Source organism: Electrophorus electricus, chromosome 3 (genome assembly GCF_013358815.1).
Source record: "Electrophorus electricus isolate fEleEle1 chromosome 3, fEleEle1.pri, whole genome shotgun sequence".
Taxonomy (NCBI): Eukaryota; Metazoa; Chordata; class Actinopteri; order Gymnotiformes; family Gymnotidae; genus Electrophorus; species Electrophorus electricus.
The window spans coordinates 28,617,878-28,642,987 of NC_049537.1; the positions used below are offsets into that span (position 1 = coordinate 28,617,878).

Consider the following 25,110-nt stretch of genomic DNA (forward strand, 5'->3'; position numbering starts at 1 on the left):
TATTTTATTAGTTCTGTAACCAAACCAGAGAATGTAAATAAGACCTTACATATTTTAATACAGCGATTTAAACCCCTGTACAAGTAAAACAAAACAAAAATCATCGCCCTCTCCATCCCATCCTCTTGCAAGTTTCTCATTTACGAGGCCCACACTGCAACACCTGCATATCTACACCCCTCCTATTGCCATAGCAACCTGACAGGAATGGACTGGAGAGAGTAAAGGCCCAGCTGATTGAGGCCTGTGGTCATCACAACAGAAATTAAGTCCTTTATGCTCCTGAACTACAGTTCAATGAAATTTTCCTCATTTCTTCCGGCCCCTTTACACTCGTTTCTAGAGGCTGACATTAGGAATTTGTGTCTTTAATCTTGCGGCTATATTCTTAAGTATTAAAATCAAAACACTGCTGCTCCACCCAACCCAGACGTTCCCTGACCCCACTCTGCTGTGATTGGCTGTCGGAGGTCAGGGACCCGCCCTAAGGCGTGGTAAGCAGCATGGTTGGGCGAGCTGTAGGGAGGAGAATGAAAGACTCGAGAGGCTGGTTGGGAGAGAAGAGTGAAAATTGTCCATTCAGTCAAAGAAAGGGAGGGGCTTGAGCTGATGGGACTTCAAATCATAAAACTGCTTCACAGTAACCTAGTAACCGTTTTTGATGGGGGGGTGGGGGTGGGAGGGTTTTTTCTCTCCCATAAGTGTTTTTTTGTTTAGTTGTAGGATGAAGGGGCTCTCGTACAACACTAACCTTTGGCTAAAGATTCAAGGTGAGATACAGCTCGCACTTCAATTCTACTAACCAAAAGCGTACACAGCAAAAGGCAGGTAAGAAGGCTCACAGTGGAGGAGACAGCAAACGACTCGTCCAATCAAATCTATCAGTAAATCAACTCTGTGGCTCTGAACAGCACCCATTTCTCTCGAAAACCAAACACACGAGGACAAGAAGTGTTCCGTGATGTGCTCCGACATTTTTCAGCTACACGTGGGTTCACTACAGCGAGAGGGAGAGGATGAGCAGTGCACATGCACAGGTAGGTGTGTGCATACGTCAGTGATGCTGGTTCACACATTTCTCTCCACCTTCCAGTCTATTCTTCTGGTAGAGTGAGGCTTGAAAGAAAGAAAAAAAAAACCCAGAGGGACCAGACGGCAAAAATAAAGATTCTGACCACAAGAAAAAAAAAAAGAAAAAGAAAGAATTTTTTTTACTACAAAAACAAGACAGAAAAATAAAACTCTTCAATAAACAAAAGGAAATTCCCTTAACATATGATTCTACTTGAGAGAGAGCGCGCGAGCCATCATAATTATAAAAATGAAGCACTCATGAGCAGCAAATTCAGTCGCACTCCACCTTCACTGAACATGATGGATATACAGTGTCTGATGCTCCGACTTCCATCTTTGTGTAAGGGGGAGGGTGTATAAAAAACAAAACAAAACCAAAAAAAAAAAAAAAAAAAAAAAGATACCCTACACACAAACACACTAGATGCCAACCTGCTAACAATCAAGCCTCCGCCACAGATTGAACAGGGGGAGGATGGAGAAATTCTGGAAGGGGTGGAGCTAGAGGAGGGCAGGCTAAAGGTGAGCAATCACACATGTAGAGCATCCTAATCAGCATAAAGCCATTCACTCTGTGGCACCCCCCAGTGCACTTGAGACGTCCCTTCTGTCAAGTCCCTCCAACGATCCATCCCTCCGTTTGTTCAGCCTTCTGTCTGACCGCCCTGCCGGGCATGGCTACTTGCCCTCCTCGGGTTTGATGGCCTGGGGTTTGATTGGACCGGTGCGGATGGGCTTGGCCGCAGTGAGCGGTGCGGGCTTGTCGGGTTCAGCGCGGTCAAGTGGCGCCCCCTGGTGGTTGGGGGCGACGCTGTCGACAGCCTTGCCTGCCCCCTCCATTCGGGTGGCCTTGGTGACGGGGGCCTTCAGCTGCTGCTGCTGCTGCTGCTGCTCAGAGAAGAACTTGTGGGTGGACTGCAGAACCTCGGCTCTCTGCTTGGCCTGGAGGAGGAACAAAGAGAGGAATGGACACGATGGACACACGCAGACGCCAGACAAGATGCTTTGCGCAGGCAGTCCTGTTCCCTGCATTACCCCGGTCCTCAAGAACCAACTACATTTCCCATGAGTACTGCTGGTGTTACCTTGAGGTCCTGTTCAGCCTTGAGCGCGGCCTGTGTTCCGCGGGGTGGCAGAGGGGCACCAGGGGCGGTGCGGGGCGGGTGCTGGGGCCGGGGGTGAGACATCAGGGCCCCGCTCAGGTTGGGGGACATGGAGGAGCCCATGGGGCTGCGCTGCACTGGCCCGGGAAAGGAGTTCGCATGAGGAGGGCGGACCAGTGGAGACACCATGTTGGGCTGGGACAACATCTGCGTGCCGCGGAGGGGGAGAGCACACATGCGTGAGAGCGCGGCCCCACAGAACAATGGCGCAAGGTGGGAAGGTGGGAACTAGTTCGGGAGGCGGAAGGACGCGCTCTTCGACACTTACCTGGGGGTTGAACTGTCCGGGGAAGTGCTGTGGGACACGCATGCTTTGGGAGGCGGACTGGAACTGTTTGGGATACAGCATGCTGTTCATCTTACTGGACTGGCTGCTGGGGCTCGTGGAACTCGCCCTGGGGGTACAGAGGATGTACATTACAGCAGAATGCAGTGTGTGTGTGGCGAGTGAAGGAGTGAATAGCTGCACACCTGTAAGGACTTGAGGTCGGGGTGGTGCTTCTTGCACTGATGGGAGGAGTTCCAGGTTTCACGTCCATTCCAGTACCAAACAGCTTCAGATCCATCTCACACATCTACCCAACCCCACACACAGTGTCTCAGTTTACCTGAATACGCAAATCGCCGCAGACACTCATCATGCAACAATCACACAATTAAAACATCAAATTCCTATAAAGGGATTTGCTTAGGTCTCACTGGGGAACTATTGCATTGTGGGAAGGTGTTAGAGGGGGCTACGGGGGAAGGGTGAGCACCTTGTTGGGCGGCTGCATCATGCTGTGTGTGTTCTGGCCGATGAGGCCGCGGTAGGGTTGGCTGCTGGGCGGCTGGCGGTTCAGGTTGGGGGGCTGCGTCTGCGGAGGAGTGGGGGGCAGAGACTGGGGCATAGCAAGCAGGGGCTGGCCTCCACCTGAACCGAAGCTGGGCAGCGACAGCTGTGACCCAGGCATGGGCACCGTCACCTAGGGCGACGAGGAGAGAACGAACGCGTCACGCATTCTGAACGACCATGCTGTGCAGAAGCAGAAAGGGGTGGGTGCATAGAAGCGAGTGTGTGTACCTGTTGCAGTGCAGAGCTGGGGCTCTGGGTCGAGCTGTAGTAGCTGTTCTGCGTATGCTGCTGCACTTGGCCAGAGTACAGGTTAGAATGCTGACTCATCCCTTGTCTCTGCAATACAATCACAGGGCCACTTGGTCATGGGCTGCAAAGAATTATGGTCCGCTTACACTGCTGAGGAGAGAAGATTTGGCCTCCACTTTATGCAAATGAGAAGCTAATATCACTGAAAGTCAGCTAATCTGCTCCATTCGGGGCATTTCTTCATGCCACGACAAGCCACAAGCTGAAATCACTGGTGTGTCAGGTTTTCCTTTCCTTTACTACATACTGGGAAAACATTAAGCTTGGACGGTGTCTGAATTAGCTGGTGCTCCAGGCAGGTATTAACATTTATTTTATATTGTTCTAATTAAGAGATATACTTTAACATATGATATGATGACGTGATTGGATAGTTAACTAGCTGAGTGGGTACATTTAGCTGATGTAAGTAGTTTTTGGGATGGGCTTGCTGTGGACAGACAAACTTGCATTACAGGGACCACCAAAGTAGCCTGGAGGAGATGAAACACTTTACTGCAATGTAAATGTATCACAATAATCCTTGCGCTGCTTATTCTCTTAGAAAACACTAGTTAGGGGGTATACATATTGGAAAAAAGTGCTTTCACTTTTAAATTTGAGATGTGGAGATCAGATCCTGACTTTCCACACTGGGAGTGGTGCAGGTAGCAGGCCTAACCTGTAGGATGTGTGTGTCTATGAGCTGGGAGCCACCCATCCCGGATGGCTGGTTCAGCTGTGGCTCAAACAGGATGGGGATGTGCTGGGCGTTGGAAGTCTGTTGGAAGGCCAGGCTGGACTGAGGCTTAGCCAGCTCTGGAGGCTGGACACCAGGGTAGCTGTGCAGGGCCGTCCCCGACAGCATCATGGGGGACGGCTGGGACAGGCTGTTCTGCATGAAGGCCTGCTGCGACCTGGAGACGTGGAATGGGGAGGACATCGTCAGGGAAGATCCCATCACTGAACGCATGTCACACCCAGCTTCAGGTTTGTGACGAAACACAGAATGGGATTCCAAATATTGAACGATTATAGGCATGGTTAAGAGGGGACAAAAAAGGATTTCAAGCAGATTAAAAGTATCATCAGATTAATTAGCAGATTGATTATTCAGCCTGAAGCAAATGTTTACCAACACTTTTATTCCTTCAAATCATTCTGTGTATCCATCTACATTTATGGTATTTAGCTGATACTTTTATCCAAAGAGACTTACAGTTATGACTGAAAACATCAACTTGAGGGCCTTGCTAAGGTTAAGGCCCCCCAACAGGGGCAACTTGGTGGTAGTGGGGCTTGAACTGGCAACCTTCTGATTAGAGGTCGAGTACCGTAACCACCGAGTTATCACTGCCCTGTACATCACTGGGACTTGTCCAGGCCTTGAACACGGTAAACAGAGTAGTGGCTGCGGGTGGAGCACCTGTAGGGCTGTATGGACGAGCTGAAGAGGTCCTGCGGCTGGGAGACGGGAGGGCCCGTGCTGAGGCCCAGCTGGGCCTGGTGCTGAGGCTGCCCCTGCAGGGGCGCGTAGATGGGGATGGGAATCTGCTGCACTGCCGCGGGCTGCAGGAGCAGACACGAGTGGCCGTGAACACACCCCCACACATGCTTTCGGTCCCACACTCACCCACATCGGCACACAAAAAAGATAGGTGTCTAACGTATGAAAGAATACACCTGATCAAAAATAAATAAACAAATATGGATACAAATTCTTTAGAGAGAAAAGCCCTCAGCACCCTTTCAGTTTGCTATGAGCCACAAGCAGCAGGGCTGCGCACCTGAGAGAGGCCAGCCTGGAAGCCCTGCTGCTGGGCTATGGAGGGAGGGGGCAGGCGGGGGTGTGGTGTGCTGAACAGGTGGCTGGTGTCCATGTAGAAGGCTGGGATTTGTGCTGCAGAACCTACACACACACACACACACACACACACACACACACACACACACACACACACACACACACACACACACACACACACACACACACACGAGAAACTGAGACTGACTGCAAACACACATGAAAGATCTGAAAAAAGCAACTAGAAGAACAAAAAAAAATAAAAAAAAACACCAAACAAACCACAAACTATTCCAGATAACTGGATGTGTATGCACGTGACAGATAAGGCGCTGTGTGTGAGGAGAGAGAGAACTACATGGGGCCTTTACCTGCTGCAGACTGGGACACAAAGACCTGTGGGGTCTGCTGTTGCTGCTGCGGTAACAGTGAGGGCACACAGCCCAGCTGGGAGAAGTTGCTGGTGGACATGGTAGACGTCTGCACCTGCTGGGGCTTCACCTTGCAGATGTTGGGAGGGTCTGAGGCAGACGTGCTCTTCGTGCTCAGAGATGACGTGGTGTAGGTGGCCGACCCTGCAGAAAGAGCGGTCGCCATCATCCCGTGAAAACGGCTAAACGATGAACAGATCAAAAAGACTTGCAATGTCTGTGATGGTTACACGGTTTCACATGACTGGATTTGTGGAGTGCAGGCAATATCCTACAGAGAACCTGACAGCAGTGTTGCAAGGTAGACCAGAACAGAAAAATATCATGGTACTTAAAAAAAAAAAACTATACGAGAATGATCATTTGAAAGAAAACATTTAAATAAAATAGCAATACCATTACTATGCAAACAGCTATTTGATGTGGCTAAAAACGGATCAGTCACTCTAAAGCATACTGCCCTTGTGTTCTACGCGATGTGGCTGGAAACATGACTAACAATCCTGATTAACATGAGCAGGCAAGACCAAGGACACAGAGAGCGTCTATTTTCAATTTGACAAGATGGCAGCAGCCTCAGCAACAAGAAGAGAGGGCACAATGTGAAATACAGGGGCATTTTGGCTTTAAAGGGAATGAGAAAAGGCGAGCTCAAACACCTCGGTATGGTACAAGTGCAGCTACTAAAAAGTATCTGGCAAAGAGGCTTCAGACCTGACCAAACATCTGCTGGACAGATGTCCTGTGACTACTTCACTCATGTCATGTCATGTGAAAGACAATACATAAAGATTCATACATAACCTGTATAAATGCGATTTCTTAGGCATTCTAGTTTCACTTGTTCCTTCAGGGTCTAATAAGAAATGCTGTTAAGCTAATTTAACTGTGAATGTTTTTGACTCATCAGTCCTGCCACTCATAAGGGAGAGCATGCAGTCCTGGCAAGATATGCCGATTTGCCTCTCCTACAGACAGAGGTGTCCGAGTTCAGAATCAGGAAACATCCCGTGAGAATGTTTCCGACTCCTTTGTTAGTGTTATGGGATTGGTGCTTCTCTAGAGTGGGAATATGAATTCTTCTGCTCCAAGAGTAGCCGTACGTTATTGATGTTCGGCGGTCTGGTGGTGGTGCTGCCATGGCTAAACCCAAAAATGTGGTCTTTCAGACCTATGAAAGATGGAGTTAAGACAAAAAGATTCCCCCCCCCTTAGGACTTAAAGGATCTGCAGACAGCCTGTAAACATCTCCACTTTCCTAGATGCCAGGTTTAAGAGCACCTTTGTTACTACTGAAGATGAGGTTAAAAAGGAACTGCTCCTAAGAGACGAGACCGTTACATTTCCTGCGAGCAGGAGCACTAAGACGACCTTGAAGACAACCGAGGAGCAGCAATTCAGCAAAGAGGAACAGAAGTGATCTAAAAAGGGATGAGAAGATTTCTGGAAGTAGATGAGATTATAAAAAAATGAAAATATTAGCCCGCCACCCTTTGACTACAGTTCAGGACGAGCAGGGGCAGAATACCGTTCAGGCCGGTTATGCCATTGTTAGTTTACCTTGAAGACAACTGCTTTAATTTACTTATTGTTATCATTCTAAAGGTTTGTGTTTTGCCTGAAAATGGCATTCGGGTTTAAATGAAAAGAGCAATAACGACATTTTAGAGTGTTCCCTTTTTTAAGAGCATGTATGAAGTATGAAAATTCATGACTTGGTATCAGAATTGAAACAAATTTTGGAATGGTGACCACGCTACCTGACAGTGAGGTGCTCGGCGTGACGGAGGCCACGGGAATCTGGGACATGGAGGCGCTGGAGAAGGAGCTGAAGGAGGCGCTGCCAGCCCCCCCGCCGCTGGTGATGGGAGAGGCAGAAGAGGTGACGGGTGAGCTCTTCTCCCCCAGGCTTGGAGAATTCTCCCACGCCTTCCGGGCGGACTCCATCTGCAGAAATTAGTGTTACATGTTACTAGTGGTCGTCAGGAGACTGTGTGCAAGGGCTGTAAAGCACCTGATACTGTCTGGAATGTAGGATTTTGGTAATGACCATGCATGACTGAAGGGAGAAGGTGTGTGCACATGCTGCACCTTAAGCGTGAGGTCCACTGTGGCAGGAGACACCGTGCTGAGGCTGGAGCTCTGTTGGAGGGCCTCTCTACGGGGCAGCGGCAAGGAGTGGGGAAGGGCCACCTGAATGACACACACACACACACACACACACACACACACACACACACACACACACACACACACACACACACACACACACACACACACACACACACACACACACAACACACACACACACACACACACACACACACACACACACACACACACACACACACACACACCTTTGGTAATTTTCACTCTCTTTGAAGTATGTGCCAAGCAAGAGAACAGGTGGCTGAGCAGGAAAAAGGAAATGATGTAATGAATGTGACTCTGGCTCACATTAGCAACAAGGCTCTCCTCCATCTTGCTACCACTGGTGGGCACAGTGTCCGCCAGCGAAGAGGACGGAGTGGTGTAGTCCGTCACGGACTCCTGCAACAAAAGCGGCATTGCACTGAACCCCACAGTCCAATTTGATCAATAATTAAAACGGATCCACTCAATAAAACACAAACATCCATCACACACGCACTGCATATGAAACGATTTAATACATTGTGTGACGTTATTTTTGTTAAAAAGAAATCAAAGCAGTGGATTAGAGTTTGGGTTGGAGCGGTTCTGCCTTACCTTGGAGCTGTTCGAGTATTCGGCGGACGGTACAGTGATCATGCCCTCGATGTCCCCCCCTAGCTCGGGAACTTTGTCCTTGGGGGGTGAGCTGGAGTCTCTGTCCCTGCTAGCACCATTGGGGGCACCCTTCTCCAGGCCCTCGCCATCCGCCTGCCGGCTGTCTTTGGCCTTGCGGTTTTTGAGCGAGCGCTCCTTGCCAATGGGACCTGGCTTGTACTCCTTCGGCTCGGGGGCGGCAATGTCAGGGAGCTGGGTGGTAGGGTGGGGAACGGGGATCAGGGGGAGGGGTCAGTGGCGAGCGTTAAGGTCAGGGTAACCGCAATGGAAAGGCTTTAGATAAAGGTTAGGATCAGGTTTAGGCTTCATGGTAACGTTAGGATTGGTGTCAGGTTTAGAATTAGATTGAGTTACCCCAGCATCCCAGTGAATCCTTGGTCTGTGTGTTTTACCTTTTGTGGTTTGATGGGTCCAGCACGAGGCTGCTTCTGCCTCTGCTCTTTGGGTTCAGGCAGTTTATTGTCCGACGGCTTTTCCAGCAGGGCGGGGACGCCATCACTGTCTGTGCTGCCCGCTGAGGAAGGAGCGCCGAACTGGATGCTGTCCATGCTTAGTTCCACACCACCATCCGCGCCAGTCTTCACGGCCTACACACACACACACACACACACACACACACACACACACACACACACACACACACACACACACCTTATGTTGTTGCAGTGGGTCATAGAGCTGGATGAACTATGGAGCAGGCAGTGTGTTGGTAAACAAGTCAGGAAGGCAGCCCACGCACCTCAGGGGTCACGGCCCCGGTGAAAGAGGTCAGAGGTTTATTCCAGGCACTGACTGCAGGTGGCTGAGGGGGGCTGATGGGTCCCACTGAAAGAGAAGCTACTCGATTATTCATACATCCCTTCTAAATCCAAACAGAACTGACATGCCCAAGCTCTGCGATATGTGCCAGCAAATCCTAGTGCAGAAACGTAAAAACACTTACGTTTCTTAACGTCCGGGAGCACGGTGGAGCCAGCCACCTTATTCTCCCACAGGTCTGTACCCAGAGTGCTGTGCGTCTGGGTCTTGGTAGGGAAGTCGACGGTTTGAGAAGGCAGCGGTGCCACAGCGCCCTCTAGAGGTTGGGAGGCGCTGGTGCTCTGGGCCTGGGCAGGAAGGCTGTGTTGGGACATGGAGATGGCAGGCTGTGGCTGCTGTGAGGGGGCAGCCTGGGCCTGATGAGGTGGGGCAGCGGCCTGCTGTTGCTGGGAAATGGAGGAAGCCTGCTGCTGCTTCTTGGCGAAGCGCGGGGGCAGTTTGGACCCTCCTCCGCTGCGACCCTTCTCTCCCGAGCCCTTTTTACTCCAGTTCTACAGGCACGGACATGCAGACAAGCACACAGGATTAAAATCAACCTCTATTTGGCCTGCAGGACCAAGCCCACTCCGAAAGCAGTGTGAATCTCACTACTCTGCTCCCACTCCATCACACATTAGTGCACTTTTTCCAAATATTTTTTTGCAAAAATGTTCTAAAATGTCACAGGGCCAAGCATGAGTCAACTTTTACTCATCTGTGACTCAACTGCAAACTGTCAGCACAGATGTCGACTTTAAAATTCAGCCCTTCATCAGCCCTCTCCGCTAACCTGCACGGTCTGTTCCTCCTTTTTCCTCCTCTCCTCGTCCTGCAGCCGTTTCTGTTGTTTGCGGGACACGACCTCCGTGAAGCCATCGTCATTGGTGTTGGACTGCGGGTCTTCCAGGGTCGTGACCTCCGGGTGGTCATCGATGATCACTACGCCTAGAGGCATCGATGAGGGCAAAGCGAGAGGCTGAGAACCCACAAGCTTCACTGTGCGGCGCTCAAGACGCTGGCCATGGAAACAGTTAAATGCGAGTGCAAGGAGCATGGCCTACTCACTAGCGTAGTTGTTGAGGTCGAACTGAGACAGCGCGTTCTCCTTCTCTTTGGGTTTCTTCACGGCCTCTTTACGGCGGTTGGCTGCAGGCTCCTTGTTGGCCTTCTGCCCTGATCCTGTCTGTGCAGCATCTGTACTCTGAGTTACAGCACTAGAGAGAGAGAGAGAGAGAGAGAGAGAGAGAGAGAGAGAGAGAGAGTGTTGTGTTTGTGATGAGTAGCTGTAGTGCTTCTACTACAAAATCTAGTTGAGACAATATCAAAAAGTGGGGTTTTTTGTTTGAAATTGCATGTATAGTTAGAGCTGTAAACCCCAGTGCTAACCAGGTTAATGGACTACACTTATTCTGACAGACGGAGAGAGAGACGGGGAGGAAAGTGAGAGGACAGAGCAAAGGTATCAAAAAAGGAGTGGAAAAAAAAAAAAAAAAAAAAAAAAAAGGCACAAGATGGGTGGTAGTCTAAAAATAGTTAGCTATGGTCTATATTTGGACAACTATACTAAGAAATGTGACAGCAATTAGTACAGGAGACAAAGCAGCCACAAATCTGAACCAGGCTGTAGTCCATTACACACTCCCAAGGCTGATCTCTAACAAAGCACTGACCAGGCACTGGAGAAGCAAGCTACATAACCCAGAGATCTATGGCAAAATTAATATTACAGCAACAGATCAGGCTACTAAACCCATGGGGTCACTGTGGTTTATAACCCATGAGTGAGAACTCACCCTCTGCGTGCAGCCTTGGTTCCTGACCCTCCCCGGCGCTCACCCTTGCCGCCTGCGTACCCTCGGCCCGCTTTAGCACCACTGTTGCCCCTGCGGTTCTGCCTGTCCACAGGTCTCTGGCTGGAGAAGCTTCTCTTGGCCGTGGGGACGGCCTCACGTTTCGGGGTGGCTCCAGCCTCACCAGGGGACTTGCTGTGGCCCACCCCGGGCTGCGGGGGTGCGGAGGAAGGAGAGGTGGTTGTGGCGGCCCCTGCCTCCAGTACCCCCTTCTTCTCCTCCCTCTCCCTACGCTCATTAAAGTCGCTGCTCTCAGAGGCCGTCTCCCACTCCTCGTTGGCCTGGTCCGATGAGTTCTGGTTGGACAGGTCGGGCGACTTGCTGCCTGCAGCGACCATGGTGGTTGCTGCCTCGGGAAGTGCTGCCTCTGAGGTGGGGAGTTCAGGAGGTGCGGGGCCTGGCCCCATGGCAACAGGAGCGGTGTTGACCGCTGTGCCTTCGGGTAGCGTGACTGGCGTCCCTGGAGCCTTGGATAGGGCGGGGGAAACGGCAGCGGGAGCCGAGGCAGCAGGTGCCGTCGCCACAGCCGGAGCCTCGCCTGCCATGACCGCCGCTTCCCGCTCCTTCAGGCGCCGGAAGCGTGGCGGTTTGTCCTGCCTGGGCGGCCGTGCCGGCCTGGGCCTTCGGGGCCGCTCCCTGCCGCCCTGCCCCCCTTCTCTTAACTTCTTGGTCTCGTACTTGGGCAGGCGCTGGTCGCCAGGCGGACCGTCCTGCCGGGACGTCTCTGCTTCTTCCAGCCGGAAGGTCTCCATGGGTTTTGAGGGCCAAGGGAGGCTCTCACGTGGCGTGGCCCTCCGGAGGGGGGCGGACCTTGGGGGTGGCCGCTCTCTGCCTCCCCCTCTCCGATTATACACCCCTCCCCTGCCACGGCGCGTCGGCTCACCTTTCGGCAAGAATCCCGGTTTGGGCCGCCCCTCCTCCTCCACCCGAGGGCCGGGTTTGTCGTGTGGGTGCGTGGACCCGAACCCCGATGTGGCTTTCGCCGCGGCACGTGCCTCGGGCAGCTCGCGGCGCAGAGATCTGTTGGGCTTGGTGCTGGGCTCACGGTCCGAAGCTCCTGTGTCACTAGCTGATTCCCTGCCCTCACTCTCGGAGTCCGTGTCCGAACCCCTCCGGCGCCTGCGCTTGGGCAGCACCTCGAAGTCGGAGCTCTCGCTGCGCGTCTCACTCTCCTCACGGCAGCGGAAGCCCGCCACGCCGCCTCCACTCAGCATGTCGGTGCGCGAGCGCGGCTCTCGGTACGGGTACTCCGTCCGGCTACGTCCTCGGCCACCTCGGCCCCGCCCGCTGTAGCTGCCCCGGTAGCTCCGCCCTCGTGAGTAGTACTCTCCTCGGCCACGGCCTTTGAAGCTAGCGTCGACTGGCCAGTCACACTCCCGTTCTGCCACCCGGTCCCTCTCTCTCTCCCTTTCCTCACGCCTGTAAGCCCTCGGCGGCAGGCCAGACTCTTTCCGGGACGGCAGTTTGGGTTCAAGCCGCTTCTCGTTGGATGGAGCCTTGCCTGCCTTTTCCTCCTGGCCGCTGGTGGAGGTCAATCCAGCCGACGTCTGTGGCTCTCTTGATTTGCCACCGACTGTCTCCACCCCCTCCTCTGGTTCAGCCACACGCTCTTTCTGCCCCTCGCCAGACAGCTTCTGGCCCTCAGACACTGCAGCAGCTGCGGTAGGTGGGATTTTGTGGGTTGGCCCCTCCTTTTTTGAGCGCTCACCGCGTTCGTGCCGCTCCTCCTTCTCTCTCCTCTGCTCCCTCTCCTCCTTCATATCACGAAGTACCGGCTTCTTTATGGGCCCAGACCTCCTCAAGGGCCTCTCCGCTCCGGACCCATCCCTCCGGCCCCCTCCCGATCCACGAGAACCCCAGCGCAGCTCGCCCTTCTGTTTGCTAGCTGCTGGCAGCAGTAGCTTGTCTGCTTTGTGTGCGTTGTCCACAGCTGGGGGCGGGGTGGCACGGCTGCTGATCGTGGATCCCTGGCCAAAGGGCTCCTTCCTGGGCACGTCCTCCGGCCTCTCTTTGGCGTCATCGAGTTCAAGAACCTTCTGGGTTAGAGAGACCCCTTCGAACCGGGGCTCTTCCAGTTTGAGGGAGTGGCTTGAACCTTGGGAGATGGTTCTCTTCAGGGCGGCCTGCCCAAGGGGCTCCACCTCCTCCCCGGCGGACAGCGCGGCTGGCTCGGGATCAAAGGAAGAAATGGCGGGGGTCCGGTCTGTCTGCAGGAGGCCCGGCATGTCTTCTGAGACATGGGAGAAGGAAGACAGAGGCTCAGACGATTCTCTGAAGAAGTCGCTCTTCGCTCTGGGCTCCAGGGGGCCGTGCTCCTGGGGATACACAGTTGACAGTCCTCTCTCCAGCTCCAGACCTGCATCCAATCTGACCACAGAAGACAAGAATGGATGTCAGAGACTTGAGGAAAAAAGGTGCCATTTGAAATGGAGTTTCTCATTACAGAATTACCTGAACTACCAGCAGGAGCAGTAAAAATTATTCAAATAGTGGAGGGCTTATGGAGACTTTAAATATATTGCAAACAAAATTAAAAAACAGCTTCTTAAAAAATAATTCATTTTTACCACCACAAAAAATAGAGAACGCTATTTAAGAAAGGAAGCCTAAGTAGTACAGAATCTGAAACATACAGCCCAATGGCGTCAGGCTGAGGTATAACGTGTAAAATTGTTGGAAAAAGTTACTTATTGCTCTTTTAAAGTTATGAATTGGAAAAACCACCACCAAACACCCTTAATGCACAAGCCAAATTATTTTCTTAACACATGAAAACCCACCTTGGCTCTTTGCAGTCCTCCCGACATTTAGGGGGCGTAGCAGAAGGTAAGGGCTCAGTCTGGGAGTAAGGCTCAGAACCCCACACCATTCTTGGCTCGCTGGGAATCCCATGCTCTCTGATGGGCCGGGTCAGGTGGTCAAAGGAGTCGGAACCAGAACTGCTGTTGTCTGTGGGCTCTCTGCGCACCAACTGCTTCGGAGGCATCCGCCCTGCTAACACACACACACACACACACACACCCCATCAAATCAAACAATACCAGCCGGTAAACACGGCATGCAAACGCAAAGATCTATTACACACTGTTAACATTTCTAGCTTTCAGCCAATGTTTACACACAGTTACATTTAAATGATATCAAAAGCCCAAATGAAAGCCTCAAACATGGGAAACTCCATTTACGAGAATAACGGGCAACAGGCAAAATTCCATTTTAACCACTCACGAAGGACCATCCCGAAACAACGCCCCATGAGGAAAACAAACCCCTGCAACTCTCAACTGGAAGCCTGAAGGCAGAGCAGCTCACCGGGATGCATGGGCGGCATATCCATGGGCGGGCGTCCGGACATCATGCGCGGGTCCATGTAGGACTGCATCATCAGCCAGCGCGGGTCGAAGCCCATAGAGGCCAGGTGCTGATGGTGTGGGCCCAGAGGCTGATAGAGGGAGCGGTGCTGGGGGGCTACTGAGGCCCCAGAAGGGGACACAGAGCCCCCACTGCCCTGCTGCTGCTGTTGTTGCTGTTGCCACTGCTGTTGCTTCAGCTGCTCCTGGGAGGAGAACATGGCATCAAGAGACCGTCAGAGCCCTCTCTGCCCATTAGCTTAGATGGTTTAAGACAAATGCTCCTCCCCCGGAGGCACTCTACACATAAGCCATTAATTAACCCCTACAGACGAGACTTCTTTTACGAGCAACACTCACTTTCCAAGAGCTCTCAAACCAACGCAACGGTTTCACCATGAAAAATCAGGCGGGGTTGGAGGGTACTACCTGCTGCCTGAGGAAGCGTGGTGGCAGAGATTTCTGGAACTGTTTGGAGTATCCGGAGGTGAGGGCGGGCCGGGCGGTCGTGCCGGCCTCGCCCTCGTTGTCTAGCTGCGGGTGGGTGGTGTCCTCGCTGACAGCGTGATCCAGGCGGGGGAGGGTCAACTGAGACTCCTCCGCTGCAAAAGGACATACAGACGGACTTAATATGTGAACGAGACGCAACGCTTTAGATATGAAATGCAATATTCCATCCCTTGGGCTCGCCTGGGCAATTCTGAGATTAAAAAAAAGGGTGCACTAAAATGCTTTAAGGTTTATCATTATTGCTCTTATCTAAAACAAATCTTGTGACCATCTTGGGGCAAGTTTAACAAAGATTATGATCGAATTATCTTGGATTTTTTTGTGCTGATTAAAACGATAAGTGACAGATGCCAACCTGGCCCCTCAGGGCTGGTATGCCCACCCCTCCGTACCTCTACACTCTTCCGTACTAAAGTAGTCCCTCACTGATTGCCTCTCCACCTGCACCTCTTGAGTCACCACAACCTCCACCTCAGCCCCCTGCAGCTCTGGAGCAGTCCTGTGGGTAGGAGGACTGGGTTGCCTTGGAACAAACTGTGGCTCCTCCTCCACACTTGGCTCAGGCATGCTGTGGGGGGAAGGCACTGGCAAGGGTGGGAGGGGCTGCGGCAGGGGAGGCGCCTGAGAGGGTGGGGTTTCAGCGGGTGGGTTGGGCAATGTTTCGGCATCTTCTGACTCGTGAGTGGGCGTGGCGGGCTTGGCAGTCTCCGTAGCAGGCCGGAGCTTCTCGTTGAGGCGTTTGAGCTTCTCGGCGCAGGCTGCCAGCCTCTGCTCCTCCATGCGGCGCTCTTCTTCTTCACGCCGCCGCCGCGCGCGCTCTACAGCCTCCGAAAGCTCTGACTGCTTCTTCCGTTTCTGCCGCCAGGCCTCGGCGTCGTCCTCGCCCGCGGCAGGTGGCACAGAAGGCTGCTTTGCCATGCGGACCCCTCCGCTCCCCACGGGTCGCCCGGCTGTCTGACCCTGGGGGAATGTGTGAATAAAACTTGCCATCAGCCCACTGTGTTCTCAACAACTACAGCAACCTCATTCACTACAGTGCAGTCATGATTCAAGGATCCCACATGCACACTGCAGTCGCACGAAGGATTTTATTCCGTTTTGTGTTTTTATACTAAACCCTGTTCATTCACACCATGTGCCAGGAATATCCTGCAACAAGCTGATGTGAGAAGCTCTGAAGATCCTGTTTATTCTGGAACAAACCCGTCTGCTTCAAAACTTTCCTTTTTAAAAGGATCCTCAGGTAATCTTTGGACTTTGGGCCCCATGTCAGGGTTTGACTCAGCACCATAGTAAAGCATTAGATAATACATCCCAACATGTTCAAGTCACATTTCACCACATTCACTGGCATAAAGAACTGGTTTACATACCTGGTAGTCTTGGGCTGGCCCAGTTTTGCTGTACTGAGTCATGCTGCCTGGGGAGGGCGCTCTAGGGTCTCTGCTGTCTGTCCATGCACTCTTGCCCTCACTCCTCTCCTCTCCGGCCTCCTTCCAAGCCTCCTGGGTGTCGGCATTCCGCGGTCGCATGCGGTCAACCTTGCTCATCCACTCCCTGCAGGGGAAAAATGTTGACGGTGAATATTGTGCTTGCTTGTTTGGCCATGTTGTCCTAGTCAGTGCAACGATGTGGTTAGGACTGCCACACATGGAATTCACAATGGGGTGTAACGTCAAGAGATGAATGGAGCAACTCAAACATCTGTCTGAAGCTATAGAAAGAAAACCTCCTGAAGTTAAAATGACCTCAATTTATTACAACAACCTAAACCCAAATGTTCCTCACCAGTCTCCTTTCTCCTTGGCTGTGTGATTCTCCTCGTCGTCACTGAAGTTCAGCTTCTCTGTGTAGTCAACTTCCATCTGGGCACCTGAGAAGACAGACAACTAAACCTCACGGCCAGGAAACACACTGAAGGAGTGTATAAACACCCTTGACCGCACAGTGGAACCAAAAGGTTACAACACTTGATTCCACCTGATTTCACGACGAAGCCGAGGGACACGGCCAAACTCACCAGCCCAACCCTCGTCGGCATCCGTGTCCAAGTTGTCGAGCTCCTTGAGCTCAGAGGCGCTAACAATGGAAGGCCGGTCTGGGTCCTGTAGCCAGGACTGAGGGGGAGGCTGGGAAGGCCTCGCACTGGCCCGTGGACCCCTGAGAGAGATAAGAGGAGGCGAGACTGAGGCTTGGGGAAAGAGCAGCATAATTTCTCAACACAAGTAGCAAGGGATTAGCTAAGGAGTGGATGATCAAGCCTGTACTGCTTATGTACACACGAGATGTGCTACCTAGGGCGGCAAGATGAACTAAACACAAAGGCTCATGTTTGGCTGAACTTGTAATCAGAAGGTTGCCAGTTCAAGCCCCACCACAGCCAGGTTGCTGCTGTTGGACCCCTGAGCAAGGCCCTTAACACTTAACTGTTGTTTTCAGGCATAATTGTAAGTTAAACTGGAAAAAAGTGTCAGCTAAATTTCATAAATCTAAATCAGTTTTGCACCACAGAAAGATGCACATTAAGCTGTTTAGAGGCAGGTGGTCTGCTGCGCTGACATTAGCATGTAGCATCTGAACCATTCAAACACCGTTCACTCACTTTGAGCCGTCTTGCTGGCCTGGGTACCTGAAATTTCCTTGCACAGGTGCGTATGACATACGAGGATATGCGTGGAACATCTGCAGGACAGGAAGATTCGTGATTATGTTACAACTTCAAGCACAATTAAGTATATAAACTACACCACTGAACAACTGCACTGATGAAAAGGGAACAAGGAAATATGATGATTCAAACTGGAAGCCATTCTGTGGCTTTTTTCCCCAAAACTTCAACATTAACCTAAAGTAAAGGAAGCACAGAAACCGCTAATTAAACCAAGTAAACTGCTCAGGACACCGTGGGCTCGGCATACACCACACGACTTAAAATCCTAAGAGGGGGCATCTCCCTCTTAACGCAAATCTCAGAACGCTTCGCCGTTCTTTCATAAGAGTGCAGACGCTAGGCGAGCGGGTAAAGCAGCACAGGCTACGAACATCCTCCAACTCATTTCTGCAGTTAAATGAGCAGGATGTGTCAAAATTAAAGGAAAAAAGCAGACCGTGATAACTCTTACAGGAGATTGTCTAGAGCCAAACTAGAACACTCTAGACCCACTGTAGTACATGCAGCTCATCATCTGTGCTGCACCGTGTGCCAGCGTCTGTGCCATTTTAATTTTTATTCTTCTAGTTCTCACTGGCTGCTGCCAGCATCACTCGCTCAGTTACATCACTGACGTCACACCGCACGAGTTGTGAATGTTCTGAGTTTTGTAATGCTGGAGGGCCAATCACTGCAGGGATCAATCAGAGGTTTGAAGACTGACTGGCTTCTCCTCATACCACCAGGCCTGGAAAACCACTTCAAATTGGGAAAATTTGTGGCAAGGGGAAAATCGAGTTGTTGTTTTTTTTGTTTGTTTTTTTAAATCAGGCAAGAAAATTGTGTTGTAAGCCCAGCTTTAAACTCGTTAATGTCACCTTAAACTGCTAAATGTTTCACTTACAACACTGCCAAAAAAAAAAAAGCTCAGAAACAGCTAACAATTAGCAGTTCCACACATAACCTAAAACATCTAATAATACTTCCCTTTCTTCATTGAAATGACTTACATAAGGTGGCATCATGCCTCTGAACTGGGTGTGGAACTGAGAGGGTACGCCCCCCAGAGGCTGCTGTCCGCCGTTGAGTTTGTGCTGGGGGGCGGGAGCAGGAAGCCTCTCTCTGGCATCCCTCTTCTCCCTGCCCTCCCCAGCGGAGGGCTTCCCCGCCTCGTCAGAGTCGTCAGTGGGGGAGGGAGAGCCTCGCCCCACCCCTGCCTCATCTGGGGTCTTGCTGTCCATCTCCACGGGACTGGGAGCCACGTTCAGATTCCGACCCCCACCTTCACGCCAGCTGCCCACATCTTGAGAAGGAGGGAGGGGGAGAGAGAGAGAGAGAGAGAGAGAGAGAGAGAGAGATTATTAACGAAATTTCATTTAATGGCGTGCATTTCATTTTGATCAGCTTTGATGCGCTGCGCACTCTGAGGTCTGAGGCTGGGGCCTGGTCCATACGGCTCCTCCTCCTGCTGCTGCTGCTCGCCCGATTTCTCCACCTCTCCTGAGGCCTGCAGACTGGGAAACTCCTGGTGGAACTGGCTGCTTATCCGTGGGGCTCCTGGTTGAAGAGAGAGAGAACGGTGGATTTGCGCTGGAGTCATAGAGACTTCGCCCTTGCTTACAGTCAAACATCCTACAAGGTGGCATGCTTGACTCTATATAATGATGTCCACACAGGAAATAATTAATTCATTGAGATAAAAAAAAAAAGAAAGTCTTTTTATGAGGTTGTCAGGCATGGTGAGCCAATGCAGCCAAGCCGTCATCTCTAAATATATAAAAATATGACCTCAGAATTAGGCGAGCTAATCAGACAAACGAAAGAAGTGTTACAAGGAGCTTTTCTGAGGATCAATTTTCCATCCATCAAACTGAAAGGGAGAGGGGCAGGGAAGTGCGCGCGTGTGTGGGCTCAGGGGCTGACCGTCGAGGGCTGCAGTAGGCTTGCTGTTGGCCCAGGAGCGGCTGCTGCTGCCGCCAAGGGGGGGGTCTGCTCCCAGAGGAGCAGCGGGCTTTGGCTGCGTGGGAGGGCTCTCCTGCAGCCTGCAGACACCAGACAAGGGGGAAAGACATGAGGACAAGTAGAGCAAAAACCTTACAACACTGCTCATTAGCAACAACAGCTGTGCATGAGAGAGAGAGCACGAGACAGAGAGAGAGGGAGAGATACAAAGATATTACGTGGATGTGTGGAGATCTGTAGTGCAGGCAACATACAAAGGTGACTCAGAAAGGACGGAAGAAAAGGACCTAATTAGGAGTGAAAGAGACCGCAGAAGAGAAAACAGCAAAACACAAGAACAGCATTGGCCCAAGAGGAGAATGATCAGGTTACACTTTCAAAAAGAGCGGCAAGACAATGTCTCCCACAGCCAGCTTTTCTCTGAGACTCGGGACTATTGATCCACAGTGGCCACACCTGAGTCAAGAAACACCAAATTCTACGCCAATACTAACACTAATAGCTTTAACTAAAATACCAACTCCAGAATCTCAATGCTTAAAATTTGCTTATCTTCTAGTGAGCAGACATCATTTATAGATCGTGACTATAAACAATTCCTGGGGTGAAACGCTCAGAAAGGCTCCGAGGTCTGCACTTCCGAACATTAAAAATAGATTCTACGGAACCAGTGCAGAGAGTCACTGTTCAGCATCAGCTAAAACCACAGCACGGTGTTTATCAGGCATTCTGACTGCTGTAGTTTCTAACTAACTCATGCTGATACAGATTCATACCATGTCTGTCTTCCCTTGATTTAACCTGATAAAAAAAAAAATTATGAAATTATTATTTTTGAATTCATTAGAGAGTTAGGGCAATGCTTGTATGACTAAACCTGATTATAGCTTTTAGGCAGCTAGTCAGACTCGGTGTGCCATACCGCTCGTCTCCGGGTTGGTCCTGCTTGGAGGCCCAGCCACTGCCGTCCTTGGGCACGATGCTCACGTTGGGGTCGTTGCCTTTATTCTCAGCCTTCAAGCTGGGCAGGTTGGCTGGAGGTGGCATACGCCGACTGGCCGCAACTTTGCCCAAACTCTGGAGCCCATGTCTGGCAGCAACTAGAAAGGTATAAGACATACACACACACACGTGTGAGAGAGAGAGAGAGAAAAAAATGACTGAGTGAATAAGTCAGAGGCATTTTAAAGTTGAACCTCATGTCTAATAGATGCCCTTGAGGAGAATCCAAATGAAAAGGAAACAGGCTTATACAGCACCCTTGATGTCGTCATCTCTCTCTCTCTCTCTCACACACACACGCACGCACGCACGCACAACATGCTCGTACTCAAACGCTCTCCTAAAAGCTAATAGAAATGCATGGTGGTGACTAGAGCACAATTGCTGCTTATTTGAGCAGTGATACTCTGGAGGAACATTGGGGGGTCAGTTGGGGGGGGGTGCACTCCTCCCGTCCGACCTCACATTCCTGTCTGGTGAACCATGCGCACTATAACAATGTGCAGCTTCCGACGCAGACAGTCTTGAGCTTGGCATTAAGAACGTTACTAACTCATCTGCAGGCCCAAAATTAAACTCAATGTGAAGGAAAATCTAGTTATGAAACACGCCAGAGTGGACACCAAACCAGAGGTTTTAGCGATGTGCTTTTGAGTTATAACGGGGTGCTGCCGTACCTGCAGTTTTCTGGGTCTCCAGAGACTTGCCCTTGTATGTGTTGAAGAGGCTAAGGGTTGCATACTTGGTCTTGCCATCCTTTGCCTTGGTGCTTTGGCCTGACTTCTCGGACATTTCGCTGGAAACTCATTGAGTCTGGTCCTCTGGCCTCACTCCTCAGAACCAGGCTCCTGGGCAGGGGGGGGGAGGGAGCTGAAGGTGAGTGAGCATGTCAAGCATCAGACTGACAAAAGTTAGTGTGTTTTGATTGCAAGTTGATATAGAGCATCCAAAATAATTCTGTTCTCTGCCAGTCCTGTCCTAATTCTCTTCAAATGACAATTAACAGCCTCCTGACAGAGAGCTAGAGATCTGCAGTTTTAAATAAATGCCACAAATCGATGAAGCATGTCATGTTGCCATGTCAACAGGCAGATTGACAGCAAGGGGGTCGGCTGGAACAGGTCTGGGAGCAACATGGGGTTCCATTCATAATTGATGATTCAATACTGCACTCAGAAGGGGCCGCAGCCAAGTGACAGTACAGCATGAGGAAGACAGTCACCTTAACATAGAGGTCCAGGCATTTATTGACCCCCCACTGACGCTGGAGTGGTCCACACCAGGGGTATATGCTCGACTTACAAACTCGTGTTTCATTCTCCCAGTACGAAACAACTAAAAAAAATAAACCCACCTCAAAACAAGAACACAAACAAAAGCAAATCTCAAATGAGCACAGGCAAAGATCGCGAACGCCCACACGCCTCGGACGATGGCGCGTTTGATCTAGCCAGAAGCTTCCCGGGTTCTTCAGCTTTTCAACAAGCGGCACGAGCATCTTGCGCGAGAAACAAAAGTGAAAGTAGCCTTGCTCTCGCCGTCTAGAGATCACACTCGATAGTGTTTAGGTCAGAATTTGTTACTAAGAAATGTGCAAACATGTAACTAAGCAGCAACATCTCACTACAGATGCACTTAAGCTCGATATTGGTATTTTCGGTGTGACCATCACTGTCCAAACGTAAAGGGTCTCCAATTGAGTGCAAAGGTATAATCTGGAAGATGAGGGGCAGGTTCTAAGGCAAAAGCAGACCTTTTTTGTAGTAGGCCCAGCTGAACTGAGTTAGAAGGGCCTTACAGAGGCCAGGGGTTTGGCAAGGACTTGGCACTGTAGAGCTGAGGCTAGTGTGTAGTCCTTGCACTGCAGTCATAGGTACCATAGTGTCCTTCAGCATATTCTGTCCTTCGAGGGACAGGGTGAAGCGCTCTGTAGGGGACCCTGAGAAAGTGCACTTACCCATGTACCTGCACAAGCAGATGTCTACAGGTTCTACATGTCTCCATAGGACCCCAATCACGGTCACTCCACACCTGCACCAAATGCATCAATTGCACCGTTTGGCTTATGCTGCGGTCCAGTGACTACACATTATAAGGACAATGTAATCTCACTCACTCTGGGGAGGAAGAACTAATGAAGCCTAGCCACCCTGAGAGGTGCAAAATATCTATTGAAATATGCAGTTTGAGGGCACAGAAGGGAATATTTTGCAGGTGTAGGACCCCACAAGCAAAGCGCAATTAATTCTAGGAATAATATCAGTATGGCTCAAGGTTAGATCAGATGGCAAGCATTGACACACACACAGCACAAGGTTTGCTTTTACATGAAATAATTTACTCTCAATCAAATCACAAGCCCTTCACCATACTTCAAAGCGATTGTGCAAGCAAGAACCTCAAGATCCCTACGCTACCTCTTAAAATTCCATCAATTTCTTGTCTGCCAGCACATCTGCCATCCAAATGAGCAAGCCAATCGCGCCGCCAGTGCATCCCCAGAAAGAGCGCTGAGCAAATGCCGGTATTGAGCTCACTGCCTCAAGTGGACAAGCAGAAGTCAATGACTTCACGCCTGGCCAGAGGTCCTCGTATAGCAACCATGCTGCCCTGTAACGGAGACACTACATAGGCCATAGATGCTGGAAGCTTTAGGCCAAAACAGATCGCACGCCATTCAGTTTTTTTTTTTCCCTATTTTTTATTTTATTTTGCAAGCTTCCTTGGACAAATATGCTTTTGCTTACTTCCTCAAAGACTGCCTACTCTGAAAAACTGTTTACTTGCACGAGGAAACGATGAGACGATCTCAATACCGACGTCTTCGCTGGTTTGCCGCACTTGCTAAGGTACTACAGCAAACGGGTAGATAAATCACGTTTTATTTGTTCCGTCTTCTTGGGGACATGGAATCTGATGACTTTAAACCAAAACGTCCGAGTCTTGCAGCCATGCAACCACTTAGTTTTCAAACCAAAAGCAATGTGTAGATAGCTAACTGCTCACAACTCGCGTACCGATTTCTTCGAGGGTGAATTTCTAGTCATTTCAGAACCATTCTATAAATTGGAGCCAAGAACTTGCCGCCCAAACGAGCAGGTCAATCGTTTGTAAGACAAGCAATGTGTCTCCACGATTGGCTCGGAAAAGGCGCGACAAAATAAGGTGAAGTCATCAAGCCCTGTCTGGTTACCTGAGCCAAACACGGTTCAGCATCATGGCGGCAATTTTAATAGTTTATCGTTGAAAAAAGCTGAAGAGCAGGCGAAGGGAGCGCACTTCACCAGTGTGAATATGCACATCGGCTGTAAATGCTAGCTAACGCCAACCATAGTTAAATCAGTTTTACTTACTGTGGAGGCGGGCATTGGGTGCCGATGCATTTTCGCCAAAAGGAAAATGCGCTCATTATTTATATATATATATATATATATATATATATATATATATATATATATATATATATATATATATATATATATATAGTAGAGGGTGGGTCAGAGCGGCCCGGTGAGGTGGCCTCCCGGCTCATCGCCGTATTTTAGCAAGTCTCCCTAACCTATAGCTACCCTGCCTGTTTCGACTAAAGGGACATTAAAGCCAACATCTGCAGCTAGCCGTCAGCTCGCCTGAAGAGGAAAATCAGTGTCCTCGCAATGCAGATAGCTAGCTAGCTACCCCGGCTAACAAACACCGACGTTTCGTTTTTCAATTAACTTCTCAACAGATGACCAGAGGGTAACTAACCTTAGCTAGCCACGCTCGGCTTTACCCCAGCCCACATTCTTGGCGGCGTTGCACTTTGCTAGGTTAGCTGGCTAACTTGGCTAAGCTAGCTCGCGTGCAGCCTGCTGTGCCGCAGCTCGCTCTGCTTCTTCCCTCAGGGAGTTAGCCAGCCGGCTAACGGTTATTTTTTAACCCAAACGGTCATCGGTCTTACCTGTCTCCGCCGGTCCCGTCTCTGTGACTCAAAAGACTGTGGCTTTGCCCGTCCGAGCGTGTGTGTATCTACCGGCCCACTTCGCCGTGGTGTGTGTGTGTTTGTCTGTGTGTGTGTGTGTGGCCGGTGGATACAAAAGCCTGTGAGCTAACGCTAGCTAGCTCAACAGCCAGCGACCCGCAGCCGTCTCCAGAGACAAGGCCCCCGGCACTCCTGGTTCGTCCGGCCGCTCTTCTCTCTCGTTACACGGCCTGTAAAGTCTAAGCGGTACCGGGCCCGCTACCGCCGTTATTCGCGGTATTCGTTATTTTCCCGTTGTCTCGCGTGAGACAGATCTTCTCAAGTCGAGAGAGACAGAGAGGGGCCCCCGCTCGCGCCGCGGCCTGTCGCACAATCAAAGATGGCAGCACGCCAGTCCACGAGCGCCCGACGTCATCGCGCTCGAAGACGGCGGCTGCGTGTCCTGCGTATTTTAAAGGCAGCGTGTACAACGATGCACCGCCAGGTGGCGCCACGTATCTACCGACTCGTTCGTACATAGTCACGATCAATGAGAATCACCCTGAACGACTGAATACCAAATCTATCTATCTATTAAGGTGTGTTGATTATATCAATATTGAATATAGTAAAAAAATTGAGTAT

General features: G+C 50.8%; 1 protein-coding gene across 4 annotated transcripts; it reads right to left on the bottom strand.

The window, feature by feature from the left end:
* Positions 1–243: 243 nt before the first annotated feature.
* Positions 244–24,859, bottom strand: prrc2c (proline-rich coiled-coil 2C). Of its 4 annotated transcripts, none has more exons than XM_027026007.2 (34): positions 24,466–24,859; positions 21,203–21,373; positions 20,446–20,623; positions 19,485–19,603; positions 18,984–19,118; positions 18,572–18,864; positions 17,514–17,593; positions 16,932–17,071; positions 16,700–16,784; positions 16,285–16,468; positions 15,304–15,871; positions 14,831–15,003; positions 14,364–14,607; positions 13,832–14,042; positions 10,995–13,418; positions 10,267–10,415; positions 9,992–10,146; positions 9,347–9,713; positions 9,143–9,228; positions 8,796–8,990; positions 8,344–8,595; positions 8,053–8,145; positions 7,687–7,788; positions 7,356–7,542; positions 5,536–5,739; positions 5,148–5,269; positions 4,787–4,929; positions 4,043–4,277; positions 3,301–3,408; positions 2,996–3,202; positions 2,709–2,812; positions 2,506–2,632; positions 2,160–2,384; positions 244–2,016 (listed from the first exon to the last, which is right to left on the bottom strand). In XM_027026007.2, the coding sequence occupies exons 2-34, from the start codon at positions 21,315–21,317 to the stop codon at positions 1,753–1,755; spliced, it is 8,274 nt and encodes a 2,757-aa protein (XP_026881808.2). In that variant the 5' UTR covers positions 21,318–21,373; positions 24,466–24,859; the 3' UTR covers positions 244–1,752. The 4 variants fall into 4 exon arrangements, with proteins under 4 accessions (XP_026881808.2, XP_035379832.1, XP_035379834.1 ...); XM_035523939.1 differs by having other exon boundaries at positions 13,832–14,045; XM_035523941.1 differs by lacking the exon at positions 8,344–8,595 and having other exon boundaries at positions 13,832–14,045.
* Between the last annotated feature and the right edge of the window lie 251 nt (positions 24,860–25,110).